Raw genomic sequence first — 26,265 nt, forward strand, 5'->3', positions numbered from 1 at the left:
GTCCAGCCAGGAGAGATCTGTCGTGATTCACAATGTGATGGACTTAATGTTAAATTAAATGGTCAAAAAAGATGAGGCTGGGAAATGAAAAAGCAATCAGGAGATATTTTGAGCTATAATTGTTTAATTAAAAGTGTTTGAAATAAATCTAACACATAAGCTCTTACATTGTTTGGTTTTTTTCAGGAAAGATATCCAAACAACAGCATGTTCAATGAGGTATATGGAAAAAACATGAATACCAGCACAAAAACAGAAGTCACCCCTTCAGTTGCCCATCAGGAGACTTCACTCTATTCTCTCTTTGAAGGGACTCCATGGTCTCCATCCCTTCCAGCCAGCTCAGGTAATCCTGGTACGGCATTTCTTGTGTCTAGTGATTTAAGAGGATTTGAGTTAATTCTAAACCAATTGCAAGTTATATGTAACTGGAAATTAAAAACAAAAAAAAAACAAAACAAAACCAAAAAAAAACAAACAAAAACACAAACAAACCAAAACTTGCCTGACAAGGTCTTTGAAGGTTTCTGTTTTACTTTATCTATCTTCAGAAATACGAGGGGATTTTTGTAATTAATACAGTGTAAGAACCTGGATTTTAATTTAAGTAGTTGAGCAGGATAAATGTAGGAGGTGATAAATCCTCAAATCTCTTTAACTTGGTTTCCTGACAGCCTTTGGGGAGTAGTGCTTTAACTCAGACATCCATATACTTTGTATTAGTTTTTTTGGAAAAAGCAGGAGGAACTGGATTTCATAATGCAGATATTTGAAAAAGAAACTGTATGAGGGAAGAGTGGAGGAGAATAGAACAGTAGTGAGTTTTGTTGTGTTTGGCTTTCTACTGTTAAACAGCCCATAAAGCAAACCAGCTTCTTTGTTAGTAATTATCTTAAAGGCATAAAACATAACTATTATGTAATAATTTATTCTCACTAAAAATCCAGAGGAGTGTGAGAGAGCAATTAGTTGAATCTAAGAAATGAATGGATTTTAAATAACGCTGGATGAGATGCTTGGGGGGACCTTTGCAACCAACCAGGAAAAGCTGTTGTGGGTGAAATGGAGGGAGTTGCAAAGTGCTTTTATGCTAACAAGATTTTTAGCTCACAGGGATTCAACTCCCTCTCCCTTCACCTCTTCATTTGTTCCATTCTGCCTGTGGACAGCCTGCTTGGTGCTCACTCTCCTCTTTTGCTCACAATTAGGTTCTGGTCTGATTTAAGACTCACATAAGTGTAAAACATTCTCAGATTTGGGAGTTGAAGTTGTAAGCTTGCAAACTCCTCAAGGTCTAATCCAATTTTTCTATTGGTTTGTCAAGCTTGGAGACAATTACTCTTTTACTTAGAGACAAGTTCTTCAAGAGACATGGGGAAAACTGGCTTTGCCTAACCACCCCCTGTGAGGTTTCCTGGGTTTTGTTTTTCAGTAAGCATTAAACAGTCATTCTGTTCTTGTAAATTTTTCACTCAGAATTTAGGAATTTGCATTACACTCATGTAATGGAGGGAATGAAAACTGACCTTCAGCATTGTATCAAACTGGGGATGGCAGAACTTACAGCAGCACTAAGAAATTTAAAACTGGAAGGCTCCTGCTGTCTCTGCTGACCTTTTTTCCTCTTCCCTTGTAATCCCTAGATCATTCAACACCAGCCAGCCAGTCTCCTCACTCCTCCAACCCCAGCAGCTTGCCAAGCTCCCCTCCAACCCATAACCACAATTCTGTTCCTTTCTCCAACTTCGGGCCCATTGGGACTCCAGACAACAGAGAGCGGAGAGTGGCAGACCGCTGGAAAACAGATAAGCCAGGCAAGTGCAGGGTTCCAGGTTAGCATGGGGCTGTCAGGCACCATCATCTGATGGTGTTTGCTTTGCACTGTTTCTGCCATGTCACGTTGAACTTGTCTTTCTGCCATTTTAGCAATGGGAGGGTTTGGTCTGGACTATCTTCCAACAACATCATCCTCTTCAGAGAGCAGCTGGCACCAGTCCAGTGCTCCCAGTGGTACCTGGGCAGTCCAAGGCCCTCCTGCCATGGAGGACTCCTCAGCTGTGCTTATGGAGAGCCTAAAGGTGGGTTTGGCTGAGGCTGTGCTCAAGGACGGGTCTGCAGGTTGGACAGTCAAGTGGTGAGCATTAGCCTGTTGGAAGCATCAGAGTTCAGTGCCAGAAGCCCAAAGTTTTTCCTGCAGATTCACTTACACAGGCAATGTGGGAGGTGTCACCAATGCAGGAAGATGTCACAAATTTCCAGTTCTTGCTGTTTTTGAGATTTTGTGATATAAGCCCAGGTTGACAGAACTGGAAGAAATTCTAACATTACTTTGATTAGTCTAAAATTAGTAATAGTTAATGTGGGATGAATTTTTATGGTAATGAGGATTCAGGAGGAGGATAAAGTTCTTCCAGGGAGCCTCTTTTTAGAAGTTCTTATTTGAAGCCTATTTAACTTTCCTGATGTCAGGTATGAGTGTTAAAGAGAGAGAACATAGAGCTGGTGTCTGCTTTCCCATCTGGCAGAGGGGCTGTGTAATGCAAAGAGGTGCTAGTGTTGGCTGTTTGTTTTTAGTCCATCTGGTCCAGTTCCATGATGCACCCCGGCCCCTCGGCCCTGGAGCAGCTGTTGATGCAGCAGAAGCAGAAGCAGCAGCGCGGACAAGGCGCCATGAATCCGCCGCATTGAGACACAGGAGGCAACCCTTCCAACAATGGCTCCATAAACCATGGCATGTTGGGTCTGTGGGACTGGCACACACAGTCCTGTGCAGGTGGCAGCCCTCTCTTCTGTTCCTTGCTGTCAGGAGGGCGTAAGTGCTCCACCAACCCACTGAGTGTGCACAAAACGTCTGCAGTGCAAGCAAACAACATCAGGAGCTCTCCCATCGCCCAGGCCCTTCGGAGGGAGAGAGGAACTGCTGTTTGGCTCACTCAGTAACCTAATATCACCGCCTCTCACCTTCTCCATTGTGCATGTCCCCAGCCACATGGGAAGTAAAAGCTGAGAGCAAAGGGCAGATGGGAGAAGCCAATGAGAACTTCTCAATCCTTTTCCTCTCTTTGGGGAGATACAATAGGAATCCATTAATGATTGCTTCGCTGACTGAGAATGTAGTTGAAATTACTCCTAAACGTCTTTGTTACTATCTCAGTAGTAAGATCACACTGAATTCTGTACACAGACGTGCTTCATAGTCAGTGTGTAGCAATGAAAGCCCCAGTTGCTGCTCTGGTCATGGTGGTGATGAGGTGGGGCTCTGTATCCTGGACTAGCAAAGGAGTTTCATGAAAGAGAGAGAGTCTGGCACTTGGCACACTTCATCCAGAGGCTTTGGGTGGGTTAGAGACTCCAGCATGAAATGCCCTTCTCTCAGTAGATGTTTGAGCTATAAGGGGTGACATGGGGCATTGCAGCACTATGTTGAAAAGCAAGTAACTGCTACGGGGTTTTAAATTAATGTGTGATTCCTGTACATTTTACTGTAGCATAGTGGCTAGCCCCACAAAGGGCAGGCTAGTCTGTGCATTCACAGCCTGACTCATTTTAATAGGTAGGTAGAAAGCTTTCACTGGGTTTTTTTTTTGTTGTTTTTTTTTTTTTCTGGTTTGCTTTGTTTTTTTTTCTCTTTCCATCCTCCCATCTTCGCTAAACGCTCGTAGTTTCATTACCATGGCAGAAAATAATCAGGGGTCCAGGAGGGCTGGTTGAATCCGACAGCCAGCCCAGACAGCATGGGGCATCCGCACGCCCGGTGAGGCACAGGTCAGCTCTGCAGAAACCTGTCCCAGCTGCAGCCCCAGGCTTTCAGTGCCAGAAACAAATGCAAGGCACCCATGGACACACGGAAACAGCACAGTGCTGTTCACAGATGAAAAGGTGCAGAAGGGAAAAGGAAAAAAAATGTTTTATTTGCTATTTATTAGGGGGAAGGAAGACTGGAAGTTTTGTTAAAGAAAAGGACAGCGTTTTTGGTAGATTTCCCAGGGAAGTTACAGAAACAGACTCAATGTCCATTTGCTGTTTTTAGCAGTAGGGGTTTGTGTGATGATTCAGGATCTCTGGACTAGAATTCAGCTGCAGAACAAAGCACATGCAGGAGCCGAAGTGACGCTGGAGTCTGGGCAGCCCCAGAGAACACAAAAAGGGAAGGCGGAGGAGACCCAATACCCTCGGGGGTACGAGAAGCTCCCTACGAGCTCCACCTTAGCAACATCACTGTTCTATGTTGCATTTCAAAGCTGTATTTCCTTTAACAAGTCCAAAAAGTGAAGTCCCCACCCGGTGGTAATCCAGCCCACGCTGTGTGTCCCCTCCCGCTGTGTGTCCGAGCTGTGCGCCCAGGCAGCTGCGACATTCCCGTGTTTGCACCGTCACTGACTCTCGCAGCCCAGACGAGCTAACCAGGAACAGCATCCCGCTCCCGGCCACGCCAGCTCCCAGCTGCACCTCCCACTTGTGCATGAGCACCTGGCCTGGGGATGCGTCCGACCCCGCTGCCCTCCGGCACCTGGAGGAGCAAGGCAAGGGGCCCCCAACAGAAACTGGTTTGTGTTGTAAGCTTTTTTTGTGTTTTCTGTCTGTCTGTGCAAGAACTGCAGCTGCCGAAATCAGCTTTGCCTTTAATTAAACCATGTTCTCTCCATCCAGGTCTGTGTGGAGCATTTATTTCCTGTGTGACTTGGCTTCAGGCCTTTAAAAATGCATTATGTTTCTGTAGAAGCCAGAAAAATGTTTGAAGTTGATTTTTTTATTTGAAAGAGCCCTAAATAAATCAGTGATTCTGGGTTGGGTTTGGTACACATAATTCAGTTGTGGTTTTGTGCTGCCTGTGTAGTGTGTGTTACATACTGAACTAAATATGTAGGATGGGAGCAGCTTGCAAAGCTCCTCCCTAGTTGCAGACTCATCCTGGGACAGCATGTGCAGTGTGCAGATGGAGGGCACAGATCCTTCTGCCAATGGATTGCCTGCAGAGCAGGGTGTTCACTGTTTCCATGCCTCCAGGTATGTCACAGGAATCTCCAGAGCTGATGTTCTGGTTTTGAAATTACAGGTCTTTATTGTCTCCAGAATAAGTTCCTTTACAAAGAAATGTGATATTTAGGTTAGTGGGGCAGTGGGGTTTTCAGGGTTTGTGCATATAATCCAGAGTGGGGAAGCCCCTGCCCCCTTAGCACCTCTGGAGTAAAGCTCTGGGATTCCAGGCTGTGTCTTTCTAAGTTACTGTATCTTCTGACTGATCAGGAAAAACTTGGAAGCACAGGTCCCAGTGCCGAAGAAAATGTGTCTGCTTTTACTGGTGGGAGTTTTTAAAGTCCCTGTGAATTTGAATTGTGAGTTGGGGCAGGCTGAGTCTATGTGGTGTCTTCTGACTTCTTGGGGTTGGGACTGATGTTTTAAGGAAGCAAATACTTTCCTGGTCTATAGCTTCCTGAACTCATTTACCTTTTGGGATCTGCTGGCAGGGCTGTAAATGCCCATTGCACCACCCTCTTGTGGGTGTTCCCAGCTTCTGGCATGTCTGTATAAAAACTTTTTCAAGGATGGGGGAACATGGCAAGTCTCTTGGCATTAGGAATGAATGTATTTCTAACAGGAATTAGCAACTTCTTAACAAGTTCCTGTTTAAGAGAATGACGCAAAAGGTAAGAAAATATAAAGCTTTTAATGCAAGTAGTAATAATACTTAAAGTTCATTTTCAGATGCAGGGATTAATATGCAGATTAGATATTGGCAACAGCTGAAATCCTAATTTGTCTCCACAACTTCAAGCTCTTCTGAAATCATTTCTCTGGGTGTTCAGTGTTGGGCTGGTGAACGAATGCAGATGGAAAGATGCCAGTCCTCCCCTTGCACTTGCCTTCAAACCAGTCTTCATTCACTGGAAGGGAAAATTGACACAGTTCTTATGATCTTAGGAATGTACAGGAGCATAATGTGCTGCAGACAGGCCTGCAATCACCATTCTGCTGATAAAACTTGCTGATAGAACTTGCAGTGCTAGACCCAGCAGGGAGTGGAATGTGGAGGAAAGAGAGGAATGAGGAAGAGAGTAAAGTAAGAATATCAAATGGGGGTGGGAAATTGGATCAAAATAGAGACCAGGAGCTTGGAAACTGCCTTAAGTGGAAACAAAGTGAGTGTGGAGAGTGAGGAAATTATCTGAGACCTTGGTCTTCAGGATATATCTGAAGTGTTTTGTCACATGTTTCCCATGTTCACATAAAACCCTTGAAACACACCCTCCCCCCCCCCACCAAAATCTCTGCTACCCTAGGTTAAGTAAAGCCTACGAGCTCCGGCAGTTTTGCTGTGGGAGAACCAAATGAGGCAAGAACCAACTTTGTACTGGGAAATATTTAGCTCAGCAATGAAGGGTGGGGAAGGTAGGATTTTGAGATGGAGAGGGTCATCAGTATTCTGTGGTGCAAAATCTAACCTGTCAAAGGTTAGGTAGGGGACTGATTGTATACTGCTGGCAAAGCCTGCCAGCCACCACAGATTAGTGACATAACTACAGAGAGCAAAATATAAGAGGTTTTTGCCTTAAAACTTATTCCTGATTTCACTCAGAGGCTCAAATGAGATGGGGAACACACCATGTGTATATAATTCATTGATCTTCCTGAGATTTAGTGTGTGCTCAAGTCTCAATTCCCATAGAAACACTAAGGACTAATATTGAATGACTAATGAGGATTGTACCCTTAACAAGAAAAGTAGATGAAGAAGGGTTCCAGGTGGAAGGCATGGGAGTGAGCCTGCTCCCATTGTGGGGATGGCAGCTAAAATGAGGCATCTCCTTGAAAGAATCCACTGTGATCAACAAGCTTAAACACAGCCCAAGTGTGACTCCTCAGATGTTTGGGAGGGGTGCGGTGGAAACAGGAGTGATGAAAATACATTGGAAGGAAGTGTGTGTAACAGGGATGTGTGGATGGGAGTCCCAAGGCAGAGCTGGAGGGGCTCTGCTGCTGCCACACCACCCTCCCTCTCACCACAGCTGGGGGGTCCTTCCCCTCTCCTGTCCCAGGAGGAGCACAGTTACCTTTGGATAAAATGAGGATCGTGTCTCCTGCCTGAAACTCCAGGTCTTCAGGTTGGGTGGCTTCATAACTGTACTGAGCTACAACATGGGTTGCTCCCATCTCCCCCGGCGTTGCCTCCTGCAGTGACTCCTCTGCTTTGCTGTCGGGTACAAACCCCTGTCCCTAGGCAGGAAACAAGCTGGTGAGGACACAACCAAGTTCTCTGTACCAGGGCAAGAGAGATGAGCTCTGCTTCTCATCTCCACTCACTCTTTGCTACTCGGCCTTTCATGAGGTCACTGGCTTCTGTCAAAGCCACCAACCCGTGTTTGTGGCAAGGAAGACAAGGCAGGAGGGAAGAGAGCTGCCCCCTGTAGCTGTCACTGACCTCTGTGCCATTGCACCAGACTGTCAGGCAGTTGTCCTTGCTCTGGGTCCAGGCTGCCTCCACGTTCTCTGCACTCAGAGTCACCAGCTCCTGGCCCTCCACAGGCTTGTACCTGGTGTGCAGGGGATGCAGGTGAGGAGCCCTGGAACACAGCCCTGGCTCTCTGGGGCTGGCAGTGCCTCACCTCAGCTCTGTGTGCTCAGGCTGCAGCTCCAGCTTCTTGCAAACCAGCTCCAGGAGCTCCCTGTAGGAGAGGCCTTGATCGACTCTCAGGGCAACTGTGAACTTGTAATGCACCTTGAGGATATGGGGGCTGGAAACAGCTGGTTCAGCCTCCTGCAGGCAGGAAAGGGGATGTCACCTCTTGTGTCTTGGCAAGCACAGGGATGTGCAACTGTGGTTGCCTGAGTTAGATTGTGCCTCCCAAACTGTGCTTGGGCATTGGCTGGTTGGCAGCCCTAGGCTTTTCCCAGGAGAGAACTCATCTCTCTTCCCAGCACAGCCTTCCATATGCATTCCAGCCAAGCTCTCCTGTTTCTCCTTTCTCAAGTCCTCAGGTTGACTGAGAGTCATCCAGTGGCCCCCTCTCCTAGAGTCTGGAGGAGAACTCCCAAAAGGCAGCCCTAAGTCTCCTGGTAAAGGCAGATTTGTATGAGCAGCAGGACCTCGGGGTCTGTGCTCACAAGACATTACCTTTGCTGTGTCTCTTGGCTGTGCCACCGTAGCAGGAACATAGTCTGGGGAGAAAGAAAAAGGTGGCTTAGGAAGTGGGATGGGATAAATGTTGTCTGAACACACAGCCAGACCTCCTGCAGCCCATCATGATCTCCAGCAACACCACCAACCCTGGAGCCAGCAGTGGTTCCTCAAATGGATACGGCATCTGCCACAGGGGTTCTGTAAGATCTAGATACAACCACTGAGCAGAGGTTTTGGCTCTGTGCCTTCCCTCTTGCAGGGATGGGAGTATGAGGGGTGGGATGTCTTTCCTGTGTGGATTCAAAAAAGATCTAGCTGCTGGTTTTAGTGTCTGCTCTTCTGGTCTCCCTAGGTCCACCCTGAAAAACCAAAGGCACTCCCTGTCCTTCAATGGGGCTGTAAAGTTAAACTCAGGCCTCCAGGCAGGTGATTCTGTTCAGCTTTGTGGAAGCCTCTTCATGAGGATCTGATTTACATTTTTCCAGTGCTTTGGCACAAGTGTGCTCATTCCAGGAAGAGCCTGAGCTATACTGTTGAACATGGTCCCACTAATAGATCTGAGATGGCTTTTAGTGCCATGAAGGTGATCGCTGGGGTTGTTGTGTCCATGAGGTGTTTGTCCTTAATTCCATGAGCCACAGCTTTCTTCTGTGTCAGCTCTACCCATGGACTCCTACAAGGCTGCTCTGTTGGGGACGTAAGCTTGGTATGTGGGACACTGGGTAGCACCAGCCAGGAATCCCCTTCATACAGCTCCTTCAAGCCTAGCTCAGCTCACAGCAGCACTGAAACTATCATGGATGCCCTGCTTGAAGGAGAATCCTACAAGGAATCTTTTACTCCTATCTCCAGGCCCTTTTTCTCCTTAGTCATGTGCTAGTTATGAGCACAGAGGGACTTGCTCTCCCCAGGGACCCCACAGACACTCTTCTACTCCATCCTCAGCTCTGCAGTTGCTGTCTCTGCCTCCTGCTCTAATGTCTCCCAACCCCTGACTGCAACTGGGGCCAGGAATGAGAAGGAGATAACCCTAGTCCTGGTCCCAAAGGATGAGGACACAGCATCTCAGAGCTGTGGGGATGTCACCCTGTGCTGCCCACACTGACCTGGTGCCAGCCGCCGCGGCTTCTCCGGCACGGTGGAGGTGGGGGACTCAGGGATCTCAGCTTCCACAGGGCTTTCTTCCTGTGCCATGGGAGCAGACAGTGCTGTCAATCCCTCCCTTACTGACCTCTTTGGGGTCTTGAACTCAGGAGGGGTGACTTTGCAATATCCATTATCTCCCCAGCATTGCCAACCACCACGTGTGGGTGCCACCAACACGGATTTTGCAATCTCTGAGCTCATGATAAGGTGACCATGAGCCAGAAGAACCAACCTCAGCATCATGAGGGGAGGGAGTCACATACATGGGTCCTACAGGGAGGCAGTGAGTGTTGGGTGAATATGTGGAGATCTGCCCTCCCCAGGACACCATTTCCTCCTGGGCCTCCTCACCTGGATAGGCAGCTTATTCTGGAGCTCCACAGGCTCGAGGAAGTTGCAGGGCACAATCCCTTTCTGCAAGGGGAGGAGAAATGAGTGGTGATTGCTTGGCAAGAAGGCAACCCACTGCTGAAGGACACAACTGGATGTGCCCTCACCCTCCCCTGCAGCCAGGAGGGCTCCTGAGGTTTGAATTTTAGTTTCTGCAGGTTGGGTGGATTTCACTGAACCCTGTGGCCTAAGCCAGAGTGGACATAAGAGACTTCAGTCAGAAACTTAATTACTGTTGGCAAGCCTCTGCCTCTGCAGAACCCCAACCATAACCTGTCCAGCACACTCCTGGTATACCTTTCCATTGAACATCACTGTAGCCCAGTTGTCCTTCTCTTTCTTCAGGACAAAGACAATGTTTCCTGGCAGGACCTGCAGCTCCTCAGCAGTCTCAGGAATGAACTCGAACATGACACGGTGTGGCTGCCCTCTGAGGGCCCTGGGTGGGAGCATGGACAGGTTAGTAATGTTGGCAATGCTGTTTTACATTGTAGGAAGAGTCCAGAGCTCTGCCTCTGTGTTTGAACATTGCCCATTCCCCGAGTTCTGGGTGCTAGCTGGATGCTTGGCTGTAAGAGTGCAGGGTGGGGCTGTGCCTGGCTGTGGGGTTATCCATCCTTCATCCAACTTACCTGAGGATTTCGGGAGTCTTGGGCCTGGGGGGAGGACCAGAGGCCTGCCAACAGGAAGACAAAAAGGAAAATACCAGTAATCCAGAGGATTTTGTGTGCCTTGAAGAAATGTCCTGCAGCCTTTTACCATGCCTGCCCTCACCCCAACACTGATCCTTCCTCCACATGCAGGTGCCTTAGGTGCCCTAAGGAATATCACTGCCTTTGTTCCTTCTAAGGAACAGTTCCCACATTCTTCAACATGCAGTTGGTTTTCAGAGGCTCCATCTTCTTTTCACTCCTGATTTTAGTTTCAGTTCACAGAGGATTTAGATTGTCAACACCTCTCTGCATTGAGAAGGTTGTAATTTATCCTGTGCAATGGTGCTGTGCTGTGCTTCCCTATATCCTCCCAAAAAAGCTCTTGCCACATTTAGGAATGGGAAGGTGCCATGACACTGGCATAGAAAATGAAAGGGGTTCTGGAATGGGCAGGAGGGCAGTGAGAGCAGAACTGCCATTGTTCCTCCACTCAGGCTTAGGCAGAAGATCCCTAATGATTCTTTGGGGAGGGCCAAAGACAGCTCCCTGCAGAGAGCCATCACCCTGCCCACTACTTCCCTGTGCAGGGAACCAGCTCCACCTCAGCTGTGGGTGGGTTTGGGACGAGCCTGCTGATGCTGCAGGGAGCAAGCAGTGCCCAGCTCCTCCCCAGGGCGGTGGCACAGAGCTCAGGGTGGTGGGGGTGCTGTTTGCTCCCCACTGTGGATGGCAGCCACCCCATGTCATCCTGCATGAGCCTGCTGTTCACAGACAGAGCCTTACTTGTGGCTGCAGGGGAGCGAATCCCGAAAAATCGTCCTTGTCCACCACAGATGCCACCACCTAGAGCCAAAGACAAACAGTGACTTGGTGCTGCCTGTAAACCTCTCAGACCTCTGATGTCCACCCTCCTCCTCCTTGGCTGTTGGCCAAGCCAAGCTCCTCAGGATGCTTTAAGCTCAGGAGGGGCTATGATTTTAGGCTAAGCATCTTGGACTACAGGGTGAGTGCCTCTGGCACCAGAGCTTCCCTCTCAGCTGTGTAAGTTTTCTGCTCTTAGCCTGGCTGTTTCTGTGGTTTGAGGAGTTATAACCTAAAAGCTTCCCTTTCTGTTTTAATCACAAATGTTGAAGGGAGCCAAAGTGTCCAGCTCAAGCCCACACCTCCTACAGGTGACATTACATGTAATTTAGAAAGTTGATACATGTTTTTGAGTGGATTCCTGGCACTCAAGGAGCTGCTTGGCTCTTGGCTGGCTGATTCCCCAGTGCCTGGTTTCTTTTCTGGATGAGTGTTGCCTCCCAGGACCAGAGCCCAGGGGTGGTATCCCAGTGACTGGATTTTGCACATTCACAGGAGAAAAGCTTGCTTGCTGAAAAGGCCTTTTCAAACAGAGCAGTGGAAGAACTGGGGGTTAGTTTGGGGTGTAAAGTATTAAATAGCTCCTTTCCCCCACCCCTGAAAATGTCTTGGCTTGAGTTGAAGCTCCAGTGATTCAGATTCCAGCTCATTGCTGACTATCCTTCATGTCTTACTAAGGAGGAGACAAACTAGAAATAGGCCATGTCAGCAGGAACATGCTTTTAGCTCTTGTATTCGTGCAGACTCCCTGTTTCCCATGAGATCCCTGTGTGCTATCCCTCTCTCCATGTCTGGGGGATCCCTGAGGCAGAGACCAGCTCCCTGTCTCTGGCTGCCTACCAGGCAGCAGGCAGCAGCTCAGAGGGGTGATGAGAAGGCAGTCACAGCTCTTTTCAGCCCACAGGCATGGCCTGAATAAACAGTATAGATCCTTCTTACCATTGCCTTTCCCAGGTAGTCCTTCTTCTCCAGCTGAGCTACTTGCTTCTCATTTGGCCTGAACAGCTTCCCTGCAGGAATGGCCACCAGCTCACAGAGCTTCTGCTTCTGTAGCACAGAGACACAGCACAGAGACTTTGGAGGTGAGAGCAGGGGCTGATGAATGTCCCTTCTGCTCTGAGCTTGGGGGCTGCTCCATAGAGCCAGACCAGCACGATGACAGCCCAGTCCCAGCCCTGGTACAGTCCATTGAATCCCCTCTTCCCATCCCTGCCTCCCCAGGGACCCAAAGCTCTTCCCACAGGCTTGTGTCCCACGACACTATCCACTGCCACAGCATTTTAACCCTGCTAAAAGGTGGATGTGCTGTCAGTGGGACTGTGAGACCTGCTCCTCCATACCAGGATGGCTTCCATTGCCCTGTCTATCTTGTTGTGCTGTGGCTCACTCTTCATGCTTATGGCCAGGGTCAGGTGCTCCTCAGCCTTCTCCCAGTTCTCTGTTGTGGCATACACCAGTGCAATGTTGTAGAGAATCTGCTGGAGGGAAGGGAGCGAGGGAAACAGCTCTGGAGCAGCTGGACTGCTGCCAGGAGGGAAGGGAAGGGAAGGGAAGGGAAGGGAAGGGAAGGGAAGGGAAGGGAAGGGAAGGGAAGGGAAGGGAAGGGAAGGGAAGGGAAGGGAAGGGAAGGGAAGGGAAGGGAAGGGAAGGGAAGGGAAGGGAAGGGAAGGGAAGGGAAGGGAAGGGAAGGGAAGGGAAGGGAAGGGAAGGGAAGGGAAGGGAAGGGAAGGGAAGGGAAGGGAAGGGAAGGGAGCCGCTTGCTTGGGTTTTGCAAGGTACCAAGAGAGTCTGGCTGTCTCCTCTTTAGATTTCTCCTGCTGGAGATCAGACCTTTGGGCTCTGAACTGGTGGCCAGGTGTGTCTCACCTCGCAGGCGAAGAGCCGGTAGTGCAGCCCCAGGATCTTGTAGTCGATGAGCTGGTTGCCTCTCAGCTGGGCCAGCGCCTCTTTGAAATCCTCAATGGCCTTCCCGTGGCTGTGGAGCACAGGATGAAGGTGTCACCAGCTGGTGGTGGCAGCCTGCCTGCCTCTAAGCCTGTACTCAGCCTTGGTGAGTTCAGTCAGGTCTCCCCTCTATCCTTGCAGTTTCAGACACTCCAAGGAAGGAGAGAGCTTCTGAGGCTCATGTTAATCCCAGAGCTGTAGAGCTGAACTGTAGGAGCCCATTTGACCTCGAGGGGTTCAGTCTGAGCTCTGGGGCACCAACCTGCCTGAGGTCATCCTCAGATGAAGGCTGGCATCTCTGTAAGTGGCAAAAAATGAAACTTGAAACCCTTCCACTCACTTCTGCCTCCGGTAAAACACAGTCCCCCGCTGGAAATAAGCCACTGCCAGGTGCTTGTCACAGCCGATGCTCCGGGTGAATGCCTGCAGAGATAGGAATAGGGAAAAGGGGGGAAAAGGGGACACCTTAAAAAACCTGAGGGCACAGAGCAGCTGTACCTGCCCTGCCTTAGCTGAGCTCAGCTCTGTGTGCTGTCTCCCTGCAGCACTGAGCACTGGGTGAGGGAGAGCCTGTAGCAGGCTCCTGGGTGTTTTGAGCTGGAGCCTCCTGCCAGCATGGTCACCTCCTGGAGAGAGGGACAGTGAATCCCGTGTATCACTGCTGCTGCCTCGCCTCTGATTCACTGCCAGAATGGGTTTGGCAGCCTAGGGCTGTCCCCTTTCCTCACAGCTTTAAAAGGCCCCGAATCCATCCCTTAGACCCTGATCCTTTTAATTCCTTCCTTCCCCACCATGTCCATGTATCTGGGCCATCCCAGAGGGGAGCGGATGAGCGGCCCTAGGGGCTGTCCCTTACCTCCTCCGCCTCCTCCAGCTTCCCCAGCACCAGCTGGACGCAGCCAATGTTAAAGCAGATTTTGGCAGGGGGGTTCTGCACGGCCGTGAAGGCAGCCAGGGCAGCGCCCCAGTCCTTCCTGTCGGCTGCACACACTCCCTCCTGCCACAGGCGGATCGTCTCCACCAGGGACATGGCGTGCTGCGGTGGGATGGATCCCGCTGCCGGGGTCTCGCCGCTCTCTCTCCCTGTCCTTCCTCGCAGCGCAGCGCGGCCTCTCCGGCTCCCTTCTGCCGGCCCTTCTGCCTGTCCCCGCTGTCACGGACCGGCAGGAAGTGCCTCGCCCGCATCACCAGCCCCGGCAGGGGGAAGTGGGGCTCAGGCTGCTCCGACACTGCGGTGGCCGTGGGCGCATCCCTGCTCCGCTGGGGCAGCCGCTCCTCGCCTACTCGGGAGGTGATCTTTCGGCTTTTACATTAAAAGCTACGGATTTTGTCGGCTGGGTGATTCATCAGGTCAAACTTCAGGACGCAAAACCGCAGGATGAGCGCTGGGCTGAGCCCTTGGTGCCCTGCAAAGCGCGGTCTCATCGCTCAGCGGCTCCTGCAGACAATTCCTGGCAGGCACAGCTGGGCTACCCTGTCCGCCTAAGTGCGGAGGTGAAGCGGAGCCCAACATAAACCTTGGTCCTTCCCAGCCCACCGTGTTGTCAAGTGTGGAGTTCCACGTGCTGCTCAGGGCACATGGAGCTGCCCATGGATGAGGTTCCTGGGTTCCGTGCTGCCCCATATCCCGAGGGCTCAGCCCAACATCCCCCTGTGCTGGTATTTTAGGGACAACGAAGCACAACTGGCTCTGGAGCAAGGGCCAAGATGAGCACGGGGCACGCGGTGACAGTGGGATTCTGACCTGCTGCTGACTCACGGCTCTGGAGCAGGCTGCTCCACACATGGTTTTTAAGCATCTTTGGAAGTACTTTGCCTCTGCCCCATCCACCAGCAATGTGATATGTATTTTGTAAGAACTTAAAATATGTCAGCAAGACTCAGCTCTTGTGCCTTTACCCAAACTTCCCTAGCAAGTTACAAAACTCCAGCAGTGGGAGGGAGGCTGGGGAGGTGACTTCTAATGAAGAAACCTGAGACCCTGAGCAGCAAAGACTGGGCTTTTAATCCAGAGGACCAAACAGAACTCTGGGCTGTGTGTGTACCCTCAGCTTCCCAGCTGACTCTTACGGACTTCCCACGGGAGCATGGAAGACTCTCTGATCTCCCGGAAAGCAGAGGGACATGCAGCCAGCTGAAGGGATGGTAAAAGGGTAGGAATAACATGGTGAGGGTAAAAACACTCCTCTAGGTGCCTCTTCTGATTCCTGTGAGGGATGTGAGACCCTATGGAACAGCAAAGGGTTCACCTTTATTGGAGGCATTATTTTCTGCTCATTCAATTATCTGGATTGGTGCACTGCTCGGCCAGGTTTATCCCAAAACCAGTACAAGGGGAGCTGGAGGAGGATGAGAGATCATCCCCGCTGGGATGCTCACAGCAGCTCTCCTTCTGCCTGGGTATTTGTCGTGTATCAGTGAGGAGATTTCAGAGCTGTGATAAACACAGCCCTTTCAGCAAGAGCAACTCTCTTGTTCCCCTTTCTCTGCCCAAAGCTGACTCGGTAGGTGAACTTGTTTCTTCTATGCTAACGTCCAACAGGAAGTGAGTAACAAGAGATGGTGACATTTCCTGTGGAAGACTTCTTGGAATCCAGCAAACCCAGATTGCTGATCAGAAATAAGAGAAATGTCCAAAATCCAGCTGGGGTGCAGTGCACATGTTTTGACTTTGTATAGCAACACTATGTACAAGTTTATATTTTCTGAAGAGTAAAAAAAAAGACTGATTCAGGCACAGAGAACCCCCCATTAGGCACAAGGGAAGACCTTTTTGTGAGGAGTTTTATTGGGCAGGAGAAATGGAGGAGCACATCCAGCTCATTCCCAGGAAGGCAGGTTGGAGCTCTCTGCACAGGACCTGGGGGTTTTGGCTCTTTTCCCAAACGGTGGCAGACACTGAGGTGGATGTGAGGCTAGCACAAAAGCAGGATGTCACTGAGAAGGTGCCATTGCCCCGTGCTCCAGCTAAAGCTGAAGGCAGCAGAGCCCTGCAAACCCTGTCACCCCTCCCAGCCTGACCTGCACGAGGTTCTCCAATGAAGGCTTTCTTCTCCCAACAGGAATCTGAACCCCTGTCATGGTGTCCATACCATCCACCAATACAAGCAAGACAAGATTTGGAGCAAAGATGCTGTCTTTTAAGACTAGATTTACTTTTTCCCTTCCTGTCACTCATTACCAGCAGAGCTGCCCCTGTAAATCCTGCCCTATTCACACATCAGTGCATGCTTTAGCACAGAAACAGATGTACATGTTCTGTAAATGTTCCTAAATCCATCACAGCCCCACCCAAGGGGATCTGCAGAACCTTAAGACCACTTTTTATTCATTTATCTAACACTTCTGGAGGCAGCTGATCTCCTGTGGCATCAATTCCTTTGGAAAATACTTTCCATTCCTCTGGGATTAGGGTTTTATTTTATTTAAATGAGGTTCATTGATGTGTTAACCCAAATCTGGGCAAGTGGAAAGAACCAGAGAGCCCATCACAGTCCCTGGCAGAGCTGTAATGACAGAACCCTTGCTGCACGACCAGGAGAATTTCTGTGTACACCTATGGGTGAAACCTGGATGCTTTCTGTGGCTTTTGTAGCAAGACTTGGTGACCTCAGTGCCTCCTGTGCTTGTGCCTATGTTCTTCTGGAGGTGAGCAAGGAGAAGCATCCTAGGAAGAGAATCAGGGAGCTTCTGAATCATTTAGGGGTAACCATGCTGGCTCCTGTCTCCATTGAAGGCACATCAGACACTGAGTAAATATTCAGTGACGATTTATTGGTCTTCATTATTATTACAAAAACAAAGCAGATATCAAAAAACAGCAAAAATTTCACAAGGTCCCCAACAGTTTTACACAACTGAACTGTAGTAAAATAGTGAAATTAAAACATGTATTTTCAGTCCTGGCCCTAAACCTTCAACGGTGATCTGTGGTCTGGGATGCCCTGGGCTTTCCTAATTCTTTAAAATGCTCCTCTTTATTTTGGAACCTGACTGGCCCACTAGCTAACATGATGAGGCACAATGCAACAGGAATGTGAGCTGTCTGGTATCCTTACAGACCCTACACAACCAGAAAACAAAACGGGAGGCTCTGCAAGGATGGTGTCCATACCAGGATATGTTTCTCAGACTACCCCAAGCAGCCATTTAGTTGTGCTTGACAAAACCAAATCACTTTCCAGTTGCTGAAAGGTGATTTTCTGTGTAAAAGCTGCTTTTTCTTCTTTTTCTCAGGATCTTTGCTCCCCAAAATAAGAGTGCACTGGGCTGGGCTCCAGTGTAAACAGACCATTAACTTTTTAAATTCCACTTTCCAAACTGCCTGATGGACAACCTATCCCACTGTGGACCCAGCATCAGACTGATGGCAAGAACCTGAACAGGTTAAGGAAAATGCTCAGCTCTTGCTCTTTGGAATGATAATTGGGGTTGGAAAAGAGCTTTTTTTCTCTCCTAGTCACGGGTGTAGGGTCAGAGGCTGACCAAAGGCAACATGGTCCAGTTACCTGTGTTAACAATAGTTGCCCCACTTCTCAAATATCAAGATTTCAGCTCAAAACACTGCTTGGCTAGCAAAAAATTAAGACATTGCCCTGTGTCCCTCAGCATTTGCTCAGAGAGTCAGGCACAAATCTGCCACAATTACACACAAATGCAAATCACCCTAAACACCAAACTGTTTACATCACTGAATATGTCACTGAAAGGCTGGCGAGTACCAAATATTCCTGTTAGAAGTAAAATTCCACCTTCATAATTTTCCAGAATGGACAGAAGAGATCACGAAGCGCATCATTGGTGGGGTATGACAGAAGCAGCAGGGCGAAGGCAAAGCTGGGGGACAGGGCTGCCCAGGAGCAGCCATGCCAGAGGGGGCAGGGTTGTCCCAGCAGCTCCCTGCTGGGGTTACACTGTCACTGCTGCTGGAGTTACACCGTCTTCCTGGCAGTCAGAACACGCACAATGGAGCCAACCCCTCCTGCAGCCAGCGCCTGCCAAGGGAAACACGGAATCAACGGCAGGCCAGGGAGCTACAGCCTGCAGCTGCCTGCCAGGACCTGAGCAGGCTGACAGCAACGATGGACAGCGACTCTGGACATTCCTAGAGTGGCAGGACAAGAGGGAAGGGCTTCAAACTGACAGGGAATGTGGTTAGGTATCAGGAAGAAATCCTTCCCTGTGAGGGTGGGGAGACCCTGGCACAGAGAAGCTGTGACTGCCTCATCCCTGGAAATGTTCAAGGACAGGTTGGATGGGGCTTGGAGCAGGCTGGGATAGCAGAAGGTGTCCCTGCTTTAAGCTTTAAGGTCCCTTCCAACCCAAACCATTCTGGGAGTCTATGAAATTACTGGGATCCCATTTATATTGCACATGAGTATCTGCCTGCCCTCCACAAAACACCAGCAAACAGGGTGCCAGGGTACGATAATCACACTCAACTTCAAGTAAGCTGTTTAATTAAGCTTTCATTTCCCTGCATAACCAAGCTGTAAATTTTACTTCCCTCCAGGAAGGAAATTCTCCTTCAGCCTACTTGAATCACTGGACGAAACCATTTTGTCTGCCTCAGTCTAAGAGGCAAATTTTAACAGTTGGGTGTTTACCCAAGGAAGCAGCAGTGGGCAGGAGATATAACTCAGCTCTGAGTTCCTAGTCACAGCCTGAATCTGGCACTTGAGTCTCACCAGCCAGGAAGGGGGTTCTTGCCAAGCTCAGGGCCTGGGCACTCTGGCAGGAGCTGTCCCAGTGCACTCACCTTCTCATGCCACTGCAGCAGCACAGCACTGCTGTTGTCAGAGGGGCTCTCAAAGCCCTTGTAGATGTACTTCATGAGCAGGTCCACCCCGTTCTTGTCCAGTGACTGCACTGCCTTCTCAATGTCATTGGCTTTGAAGGAGATGAGCACCTTCAGCACGATGCTCTCTGCACGGTCCTGTAACACACAGCACACAGCCATCCTGTGAGGTGCAGCCAGGCACTGCTCCTCTCCCAAAAAAACTGAATTACAGCATTCTTCTCTTTAACACCCCTGAAGAGGACTGTGTGTGAAGAGCTTGTCATAGTAAGATATAACAGACGTGTCCTCCCCAGGATAAACAATGTGAAAGAGTTTAACACATTTGCCCTGCTTTAGTTCTTCTGCCTCTGTTAGTGTTTGCAATTCTCCACCCCTTAATTATGGCCAAATAGTAAATACTCATATGGAAGCTCAAAATCTACCAAATTCCAAAATATTTATAACAATCCAGTGCTTGTCTGGCCCCCCTTCCCACCAGAGCCTTTTCCATACCTCTGTAGTGTTTAATGTGACACAACCACTATAATCCAGGGAAATGCCACTGGCAGCCTGGAAGAGGTGACTGCTGGAAGCCACATGTTTCCCAAGCAGTCAGCTGCTGTCCCAGGCACACTGGATGCAGACTGGCCATTAATACTGAGCATTAATAAACATTGATCTGGATGTCATTTCAGGCCTGGGAATGTGTGTGGTGTGCTTACAGTAGTAATTAGCCATGTAATCAGCAAGGAGTAGCTCCTCCTGTTCATCCATCACTAACTGAGGCAGAATGAGAGAAGAATCTCTCAGGGTTGCTGGACTTTTGAATAATTCCATCACACAAACACTTCAGGCACCTTCACCCTACAGAAACTATGGATATCAGTTTTCCTACCCAATTTAGTATCCCATAATCACTTGGCTTAGCAAGACTTCTCACATGACTGTAAGTAAAATTATGTAAGTTCCAAAGATAAGAAAAAATTAAGGCAGGTATTAATGTTCAGTCATTCTGCCCTCTTCAATTTCACCACCAAAGGTATTCTTAAATCCTTCAATAGAGGGCTAATGGAAACAAGTCATTAATGTGAGGACAAAGCCACACAGCCCTATTTGTAACAGCTGGTTCTCAGAGCTCTGTAAAACCCTTCAGGAAAGGGCTGGGGCTGCAGGAACAGCTCTGCCAGGAAGCACCAGCAGGGAACCATGTCCCTGGGCCTTTCCTCAGCAGGGAGAAGTGACTGCAGGCACTCACCAGCTGGGCAGTGCTGTATCTTATCAGCCTGTTCCTCCCACCACTGCAATCATGGCCTATTCAGGATTCATCCTGGGGATATGCAGAAATGCATGTACCCAGCAGACTCCCACACTCTGTCACGGATGGGGGAAGGGGAAGGCTCGCCTTTCCTGAGGTTTTAACAGTTTCATTTTGATTGGATGTGATAAAAACAATTCTTCCTTTTTTGTAGGCTAGCTGCTGGTGGTTTCATTAGTCAGAGGTGACAACTGCAACCCTGGTTCCCTGAGCACAGGGTGATTATATCTGTGTAATCTGTCTGGTCTGAGTCAGACACAAGCACCTGGTGATCCCTGGGTACACAAAGCACAACCAGCACTGGTAGCAGAACCACTCCTGATCCAGCACCAAGGTAAAGGTACCTGGACAGGTGACACCTGAGCTACACTGTTTTGAACAAGATTAAAACACTTGTGATCACAGATGTTTAAACACCAGGGAATACCCTAAATTCTGCTTCTCTGGCCTCCTCGAGGTACAACTAGAGGCACAGAGGTAAAAGAGACAGGAAAGGAATTTTAGGAGTAACCCATGAGCGAGCAGTTGCTATTTTACCTTCACTGCCTGGTTCTTTGTGTTGATGGGAGGGTTCTTCAGAGCTGCCTGCAGTGCAGCCATCATGTTCCCTGTGCCAGATGGTTAAGGACCAGACATCAAGTACCAGGACAGCCATACCAGGACATACCAGGACAGCTGGCTTGTGCATGACTGGAAACACTCCAATGCAAGGATTCCCTCACCAGCTAAGAAGACATTACAGCTTAAGACAGCACTTTTCAGGCCATTTGAGGCAGGAGCAGCATCAACAAGCAGCTGTATAGTTCCAGGACTGTTGAATAATTCCTAGGCCTTTCCTTAAACGAGGATCCAAGTAAAAGAAACCATTCTCCATCACTTCTGCAATCTGTAGGCCCCGACAACAGGCCTCATCTTGGCACATCCAGCCCCAGCAGCAGCCCTTGGGAAGAGTGACCAGGGGCCAGCTGAGCAAGGCAGTGGGAACAGGGAACTCTGTGGGCACAGGGAACCCCCTGTCTGCATCCCCCCGGGCACCTCCATGAGCACAGCCCTGAGGCTCTGCGGCTGCTGCGGGCAGGGGAGGATGCTGAGCCGCCTTCCTGTGCAGCCCCTTCCCCCTTCAGCCTCTTCCCCTTCCCTCTGCCAGCTCCTTCAGCCTCTCCCCATTCCCTCTGCCAGCCCTTCAGCCTCTTCCCCTTCCCTGTGCCAGCCCCTTTTCCCCTTCAGTCTCTTCCTGCTGCCAGCCCCTTCCCTCTTCAGCTTTTTCCCTTCCTTCTGCCAGCGCCTTCAGCCTCTTCCCTTTCGCTGTGCCAAGCGTTTCCCTTCCAGCCTTCTCCTGCTGCCAGCCCTTTCCGCCTTCAGCATTCTCCCGTGCCCGGCCAGCCCCTTCCCGGCCGGTTTCCCCCTCAGCCCCTGTCCCCTCAGCCCTTCCCGCCCGCCGCGGTCCCCGCTAGCGGATGTTCCCCTATTAGGCCGCGCCCGCTGCGCCCCGCCGCTCCCTTCAGGATATTGCCGCAGGCACGAGTCCACCTCGCCCTCATCAGGCCCCGCTTGCCCGTCGCCGCCGTCCTCCTCATCCACGAACTTGTTCTCGTCGTACTCGTCCACGTCCACCCGGCGGAACCGCGCCGAGGACACGGTGTGCTTCGCCATGGCCGCGCCCGCCCCGCGCAGCCGCTGCCGAGCGGCCGGGCCCAGCCCCGCCCCGGGCGGCGCCGGCGCAGCGGCCGCGCTCTGAGGGAGCGGCTGGGGCTGGGGCTGGGGCTGGAGGGAGCTGCGAGCCGGTCTGATCCCACCGTGCCACGGCACGGACACCTTCCGCCAGCCCGGATTGCTCCGAGCTCCGTCCAGCCTGGCCTGGGACACTGCCAGGGATCCGCGGCAGCCACAGCTTCTCTGGGAAACCTGTGCCAGGGCCTCACTCACATCTTCCCAATATCCAATCTAAACCTGCTCTCTTGCAATGTGAAGTTTCACAGACTATTCTGAGTTGGAAGGGACCCACACTTGATGCTGCTGTCTCCATGTTCTGACTGATGTTGAAGCCATTCCTGCTTGTCCTGTCATTCCAGGCCCTTGTAAACAGAGCATCCTGGTGATTCCCCTCAGCTCCTTCAGGCACTGCAAGGCCACAGTGAGGTCACCCCCAAGCTCCTCCAGGTGCACAATCCCAGTTCTCCCAGCCTTTCCTCCCAGCAGAGCTGCTCCATCCCTCTGCTCATCCTGGTGCCCCTCTGGGCTCTCTGCAGCAGCTCCAGCTCCTTGCTGTGCTGGGGCAGGGCTGGAGCAGCTCTGCAGGTGCTCAGGGTCTCACCTGAGCAGGGCAGAGGGACACAATCCCAATCCCTGTCCTGCTGCCCACGCTGGGCTCAGCCTAGGGCACGAGGGGCTCTGGTTTGGGGCAGGTCCAGCTCTCACCCACCAGCACCCAAAGCCCTTCTCCCAGGGCTGCTCCCTCTGCTCCTTCCCAGCCTGGATTGACCCTGGGTGCAGCATCAGCACTTGGTTAAATTCCATGGGATTCCCATGAGCCACTTCCCAAGCTTGTGTGGGTCCCTCTGTCCACCCCAAGGACAGTGGGACAGGTGGGCAGGACCCCATGGGGTCCAGGTGAGGTGGGAGCTGCCCTGCTTGGACAGCCTGTCCTGCCAGGCTGCTCAGGGAGCCCCTGCTCACAGCACCTAGTGACCTTGGGAGTTAAAAAATACCCACAGCCTGATTCTTATTTTTTAAGTTACACTCGGCCTATGTAGATATTAATTATCCTATTATTAATTAGGAAAAGACACAGCTTTGTGAGGTTCCTCTTAATAGAAAACAGCAGCCCTAGAAAAAAATAGACACACACACATATATATACACATATATTACACCCACCACCCTCCTTCTTATGAAGAAAACAGCTGGTGGGAAAATTTATTCCTGTATCAGCCCTTCCTGCAGGACCACTCACCTTCTGGACAGAGGAGGAATTTAGGATATGTCACATGTGCCACCAGAGCTGCCTGAGTTTGGGAAGCTGCAATCCAGCTGTAACTGTGGTTGTAGCTTGGGGACTGCTGGCGTTTTTCTGCTGGAAATTGGCTTAAGGGCAAGAAAGTAATTGCAGGAGGTAAATAGACTGTCAGAGAGTCACAGAATGGTTTGGGTTGGAAGGGACCTTAAAGGTCATGTAGTTCCAAGTACCTGGCATGAGCAGGGAGTACTGAGATTCAGGGTTTACTGCTCTGGCTTTTAAGATAGAGGATTAAAACAAAAATATGTTCACAATCCATCATTTGGGACCCACAGTTTTTCCATGGGTTAAATTTGGCAGGAGGGGACTTAATTGGTGTTTTTTGGCATCTGTGCTCTCAGTTTCACATGGTTCTGTGCCATCCTCAGAGCAGGTGGGTGCCATAGGGAAACACTTCAGAATGAAGACTTCCACTGGATTACTCCTTTAGCATTTTTAAATGCCTTACAATATTTCTGGGTCTGAGATATAGCTGTTCCCTCTGAGAGGGCAGAAATATACCTGGGAAAAGCCCTCTTTGTCTGTCTTTGAGACATCAGAGGAAGCAGACTGCCTTCCATGGCTGGGAAAAGCTGTTGGGAGGCTGGACTGAGAGAGGAAAAAGCCTTTAAAGTCTGCTCTTCAGCAGGTGTAGCTCAGGATAATAGCAAATATTTATCTGATTTCCTTCAGTAGCTTTTTACATTTCCACTTTAGGGCTCTTGCAATCCTTCTGTGGTACAGAAGAAGGTTCCTCCCTGGTCTGGGCAGTTCAGTGAAGAGGATTTTTCCAGTGCAGGGGCTTGGCCCCAGTAGAGATGGTGATAGCAGGCAGGTTCTTTTAGGTGTTCTCAGGTGCCAGTTGCAGGGAGATGGGAACACAAACAGAATTTGCCTTGCAGGGTCAGACATCTGTGAGAGTTGAGCTGCTGTTCTGTGCCTGTCAATATTTTTTTCATTTCTCAAGTGATACCCTTTATGATACCCAAATGATACCCATTACCCTTTTTTTATTAGTGAAGTTTTGCTACAAGATTGTTACAGCTGAAATCTGGGTGTTCTAAGGAATGTCCAGCTGAATTTCTTCCCAAATGATTTGTGTGTTTATCTGCCTGATGTGCCAGCTGGACAGAAAGCTCCTGTGGTACCAAGGCTTTCCCTTTCTGTGGTGTTTGTGTCCCCCTCCTGAGGCTGTAATTCCAGGAAGCAGTGGACCATTCTGTGAATAAGCTCAATCATGATTTGTACCAGGGTGCCATAGGAGGCCAAACACAAATTTTGTGTGAATGAACAGCTTTTGCCTCAAGCAGGAAATTTTGTGTCTTTACTGCTGCTCTCATTGCCCCTCATCATTCCTGGATCCTGTTTAATTTTGTTGCTGCTCCACTATAAAACATTGCCATCTGCTGATTTTATCACATCTCACTTCTGCATTCCACCCTGTTTTGCCTTCTGTCAGTATTTAATTTTTTCCTTAAATTTATCATTTTGTTAATTTGCTTTGCTTTCCACTCCTGACTCTATATTAACTTCTGTATATTGTCCTCATATATTTTTGCATATGTGTGTGCTGTAGTTCCTTCCTGATCCAGGCCATTGTGCTATTCTCATTCAGATTACTCCCAAAGACTGGCTTCCTGACATCAGGAATGTCCCATTTGTCATTTCTGGTGTTTCTGTACATTTTGGATGGTTAGTTTTGCTCTATTCTGTGCAGGGCAGAGTCACCCTGGCAGTGCTGTGCCTCAGGAAACAGAAAATGTCCCTGCTCCCTGGCATAAAGGAGGGCAGGTCTGGAGGAACGAGTGTGTTCCTTTGGAGAGGGTGTCACTCCTGTAGGCTGCCAGTGCTAAAGACAATCGAAAAAGCTGAAAGTCCGGGGTAACGTTCCGATTCCTGCTGTCCCTGCTGGTGTTCCTGCAGAGTTGGGATGGCCACATGATGGCAATGTCGCACCTCAGGGATGTGTGTCCTTTTCTGCTGGATGGAAACGATCACTTCTCCAGCTCCGTTTAAGGGTCTCTAGAGGTTTTCCACCGGAGGCACTGGAAAATGTACATCTCCCCCTGAAACTTGCCTCTTTTCCTCCGGTTGGTGCTTTGCCCTGATCAAAACCCGTCAAATTTTCAATCTCCTCAAACAACAGTGTCACATCCTTACAGGATGGGAGTCAAATCCCAAACGACCCCATTGGATGGATTAACTGGAAGAGTGTTCCGACAATCAAAGTGCAGTTCTGGATGTGCAGCATCAGCCTTTGGCTCCTTTGCCAGCGCTGTCCCTCTCCATGAGCCACCATTCTGATACAGGAGATAGTGTCTGATGGATCCCTAGGAACTCAAAATGAGTGTTAATAGATCCATGTTTATCTCTATCTCTTTCTCTATCATCTCTATCATCTCTGTCTCTATCATCTCTATCTCTATCATCTCTATCATCTCTATCATCTCTCTCAAGTCTATCATCTCTATCTCTCCAATTATATTTAAAATTATAATTCTATCTCTGCCCCTCCCAGCTATATTTTTTATTATATATTATATAATTGTAACTTTAAGAAATTATTCCACTTTTTACTAAGATGCCTCTCTGGGGCAGAGGGGCAGGAGGTACTGATTAGTGCCCCATGACAAGGTACAAATGTTCACAGGAGGAACTGGAGAGGAATGCTTTATTCAGTGAAAACCACAGGGAAAACAGTCCCTAATGACTCCATCTGGAAGTGAGCCAGGTTCAAGCCATATGTTCTGCACTTAGGGAAAAACACCCTAATTATCAGGGCTGGGATTTTCTTTTTCTTTATCCAAATATTAAATAGACTCTGGTATCTCTCCAGGCTAAAAAGTGTACAGAAATTCTGATCCATCCCAGCGTGGCCAGTTTGGACCTGATTTTATGGGTTTGAATGTGTGATTTTGGGATTTCTGAAGATGTCTTTTGGAAGTAAAACTGTGAGCATTGATTAGACAGAAGCTGATGTGTCATGATATTCCCCAAACTAAACCATGATGTGCTTCCATAGGCTGCTGTAAGTGTTGCTGTGTGTATGCGGGGAGGGAGTGC

The 26,265-nt window shown here is 49.6% G+C and overlaps 3 protein-coding genes across 6 annotated transcripts in view; 1 reads left to right on the forward strand and 2 right to left on the reverse strand.

The window, feature by feature from the left end:
• The window catches only part of SMG7 (SMG7 nonsense mediated mRNA decay factor), a 48,913-nt gene extending 44,268 nt beyond the window's left edge, over window positions 1-4,645 (forward strand). For all 3 annotated transcript variants that reach the window (XM_056497596.1, XM_056497598.1, XM_056497597.1), the window contains 4 exons: window positions 187-346; window positions 1,644-1,814; window positions 1,927-2,078; window positions 2,575-4,645. In XM_056497596.1, the coding sequence (XP_056353571.1) occupies window positions 187-346; window positions 1,644-1,814; window positions 1,927-2,078; window positions 2,575-2,688 (597 nt within the window). In that variant the 3' untranslated portion in view covers window positions 2,689-4,645. The remainder of the gene's footprint in view (window positions 1-186; window positions 347-1,643; window positions 1,815-1,926; window positions 2,079-2,574) is intronic.
• Window positions 4,646-5,649: 1,004 nt separating this feature from the next.
• Window positions 5,650-14,419, reverse strand: NCF2 (neutrophil cytosolic factor 2). Of its 2 annotated transcripts, none has more exons than XM_056497283.1 (15): window positions 13,970-14,419; window positions 13,454-13,536; window positions 13,036-13,144; window positions 12,510-12,644; window positions 12,109-12,216; window positions 11,092-11,151; window positions 10,288-10,331; window positions 9,953-10,094; window positions 9,617-9,679; window positions 9,226-9,304; window positions 8,114-8,157; window positions 7,605-7,756; window positions 7,421-7,532; window positions 7,053-7,209; window positions 5,650-5,885 (listed from the first exon to the last, which is right to left on the reverse strand). In XM_056497283.1, the coding sequence occupies exons 1-15, from the start codon at window positions 14,141-14,143 to the stop codon at window positions 5,788-5,790; spliced, it is 1,560 nt and encodes a 519-aa protein (XP_056353258.1). In that variant the 5' UTR covers window positions 14,144-14,419; the 3' UTR covers window positions 5,650-5,787. The 2 variants fall into 2 exon arrangements, with proteins under 2 accessions (XP_056353258.1, XP_056353257.1); XM_056497282.1 differs by having other exon boundaries at window positions 7,053-7,215; window positions 13,970-14,416.
• A 2,447-nt stretch (window positions 14,420-16,866) lies between these two features.
• Window positions 16,867-21,911, reverse strand: ARPC5 (actin related protein 2/3 complex subunit 5). The gene is made up of 4 exons (XM_056497284.1): window positions 21,717-21,911; window positions 20,745-20,816; window positions 18,872-19,048; window positions 16,867-18,107 (listed from the first exon to the last, which is right to left on the reverse strand). The coding sequence occupies exons 1-4, from the start codon at window positions 21,858-21,860 to the stop codon at window positions 18,045-18,047; spliced, it is 456 nt and encodes a 151-aa protein (XP_056353259.1). The 5' UTR covers window positions 21,861-21,911; the 3' UTR covers window positions 16,867-18,044.
• Window positions 21,912-26,265: the final 4,354 nt, after the last annotated feature.

The sequence above is a fragment of the Oenanthe melanoleuca genome, chromosome 8 (assembly GCF_029582105.1).
Source record: "Oenanthe melanoleuca isolate GR-GAL-2019-014 chromosome 8, OMel1.0, whole genome shotgun sequence".
Taxonomy (NCBI): Eukaryota; Metazoa; Chordata; class Aves; order Passeriformes; family Muscicapidae; genus Oenanthe; species Oenanthe melanoleuca.

What these genes read in the sequence shown, in the direction of transcription:
- NCF2 (XM_056497282.1), bottom strand. Translation starts at nt 14,143, where the DNA reads ATGTCCCTGGTGGAGACGATCCGCCTGTGGCAGGAGGGAGTGTGTGCA. An exon ending in TCGCTCCCCTGCAGCCACAA is followed by an intron (nt 10,332 to 11,091) that starts GTAAGGCTCTGT and finishes TCCTGTTGGCAG; the next exon opens with GCCTCTGGTCCTCCCCCCAG. An exon ending in TCTGGTGCAATGGCACAGAG is followed by an intron (nt 7,216 to 7,420) that starts GTCAGTGACAGC and finishes TTTCCTGCCTAG; the next exon opens with GGACAGGGGTTTGTACCCGA.
- ARPC5 (XM_056497284.1), bottom strand. Translation starts at nt 21,860, where the DNA reads ATGGCGAAGCACACCGTGTCCTCGGCGCGGTTCCGCCGGGTGGACGTG. An exon ending in TGGACTCGTGCCTGCGGCAA is followed by an intron (nt 20,817 to 21,716) that starts TATCCTGAAGGG and finishes CCATCTGGCACA; the next exon opens with GGGAACATGATGGCTGCACT. An exon ending in TGCTGCAGTGGCATGAGAAG is followed by an intron (nt 18,108 to 18,871) that starts GTGAGTGCACTG and finishes TTCCCTTGGCAG; the next exon opens with GCGCTGGCTGCAGGAGGGGT.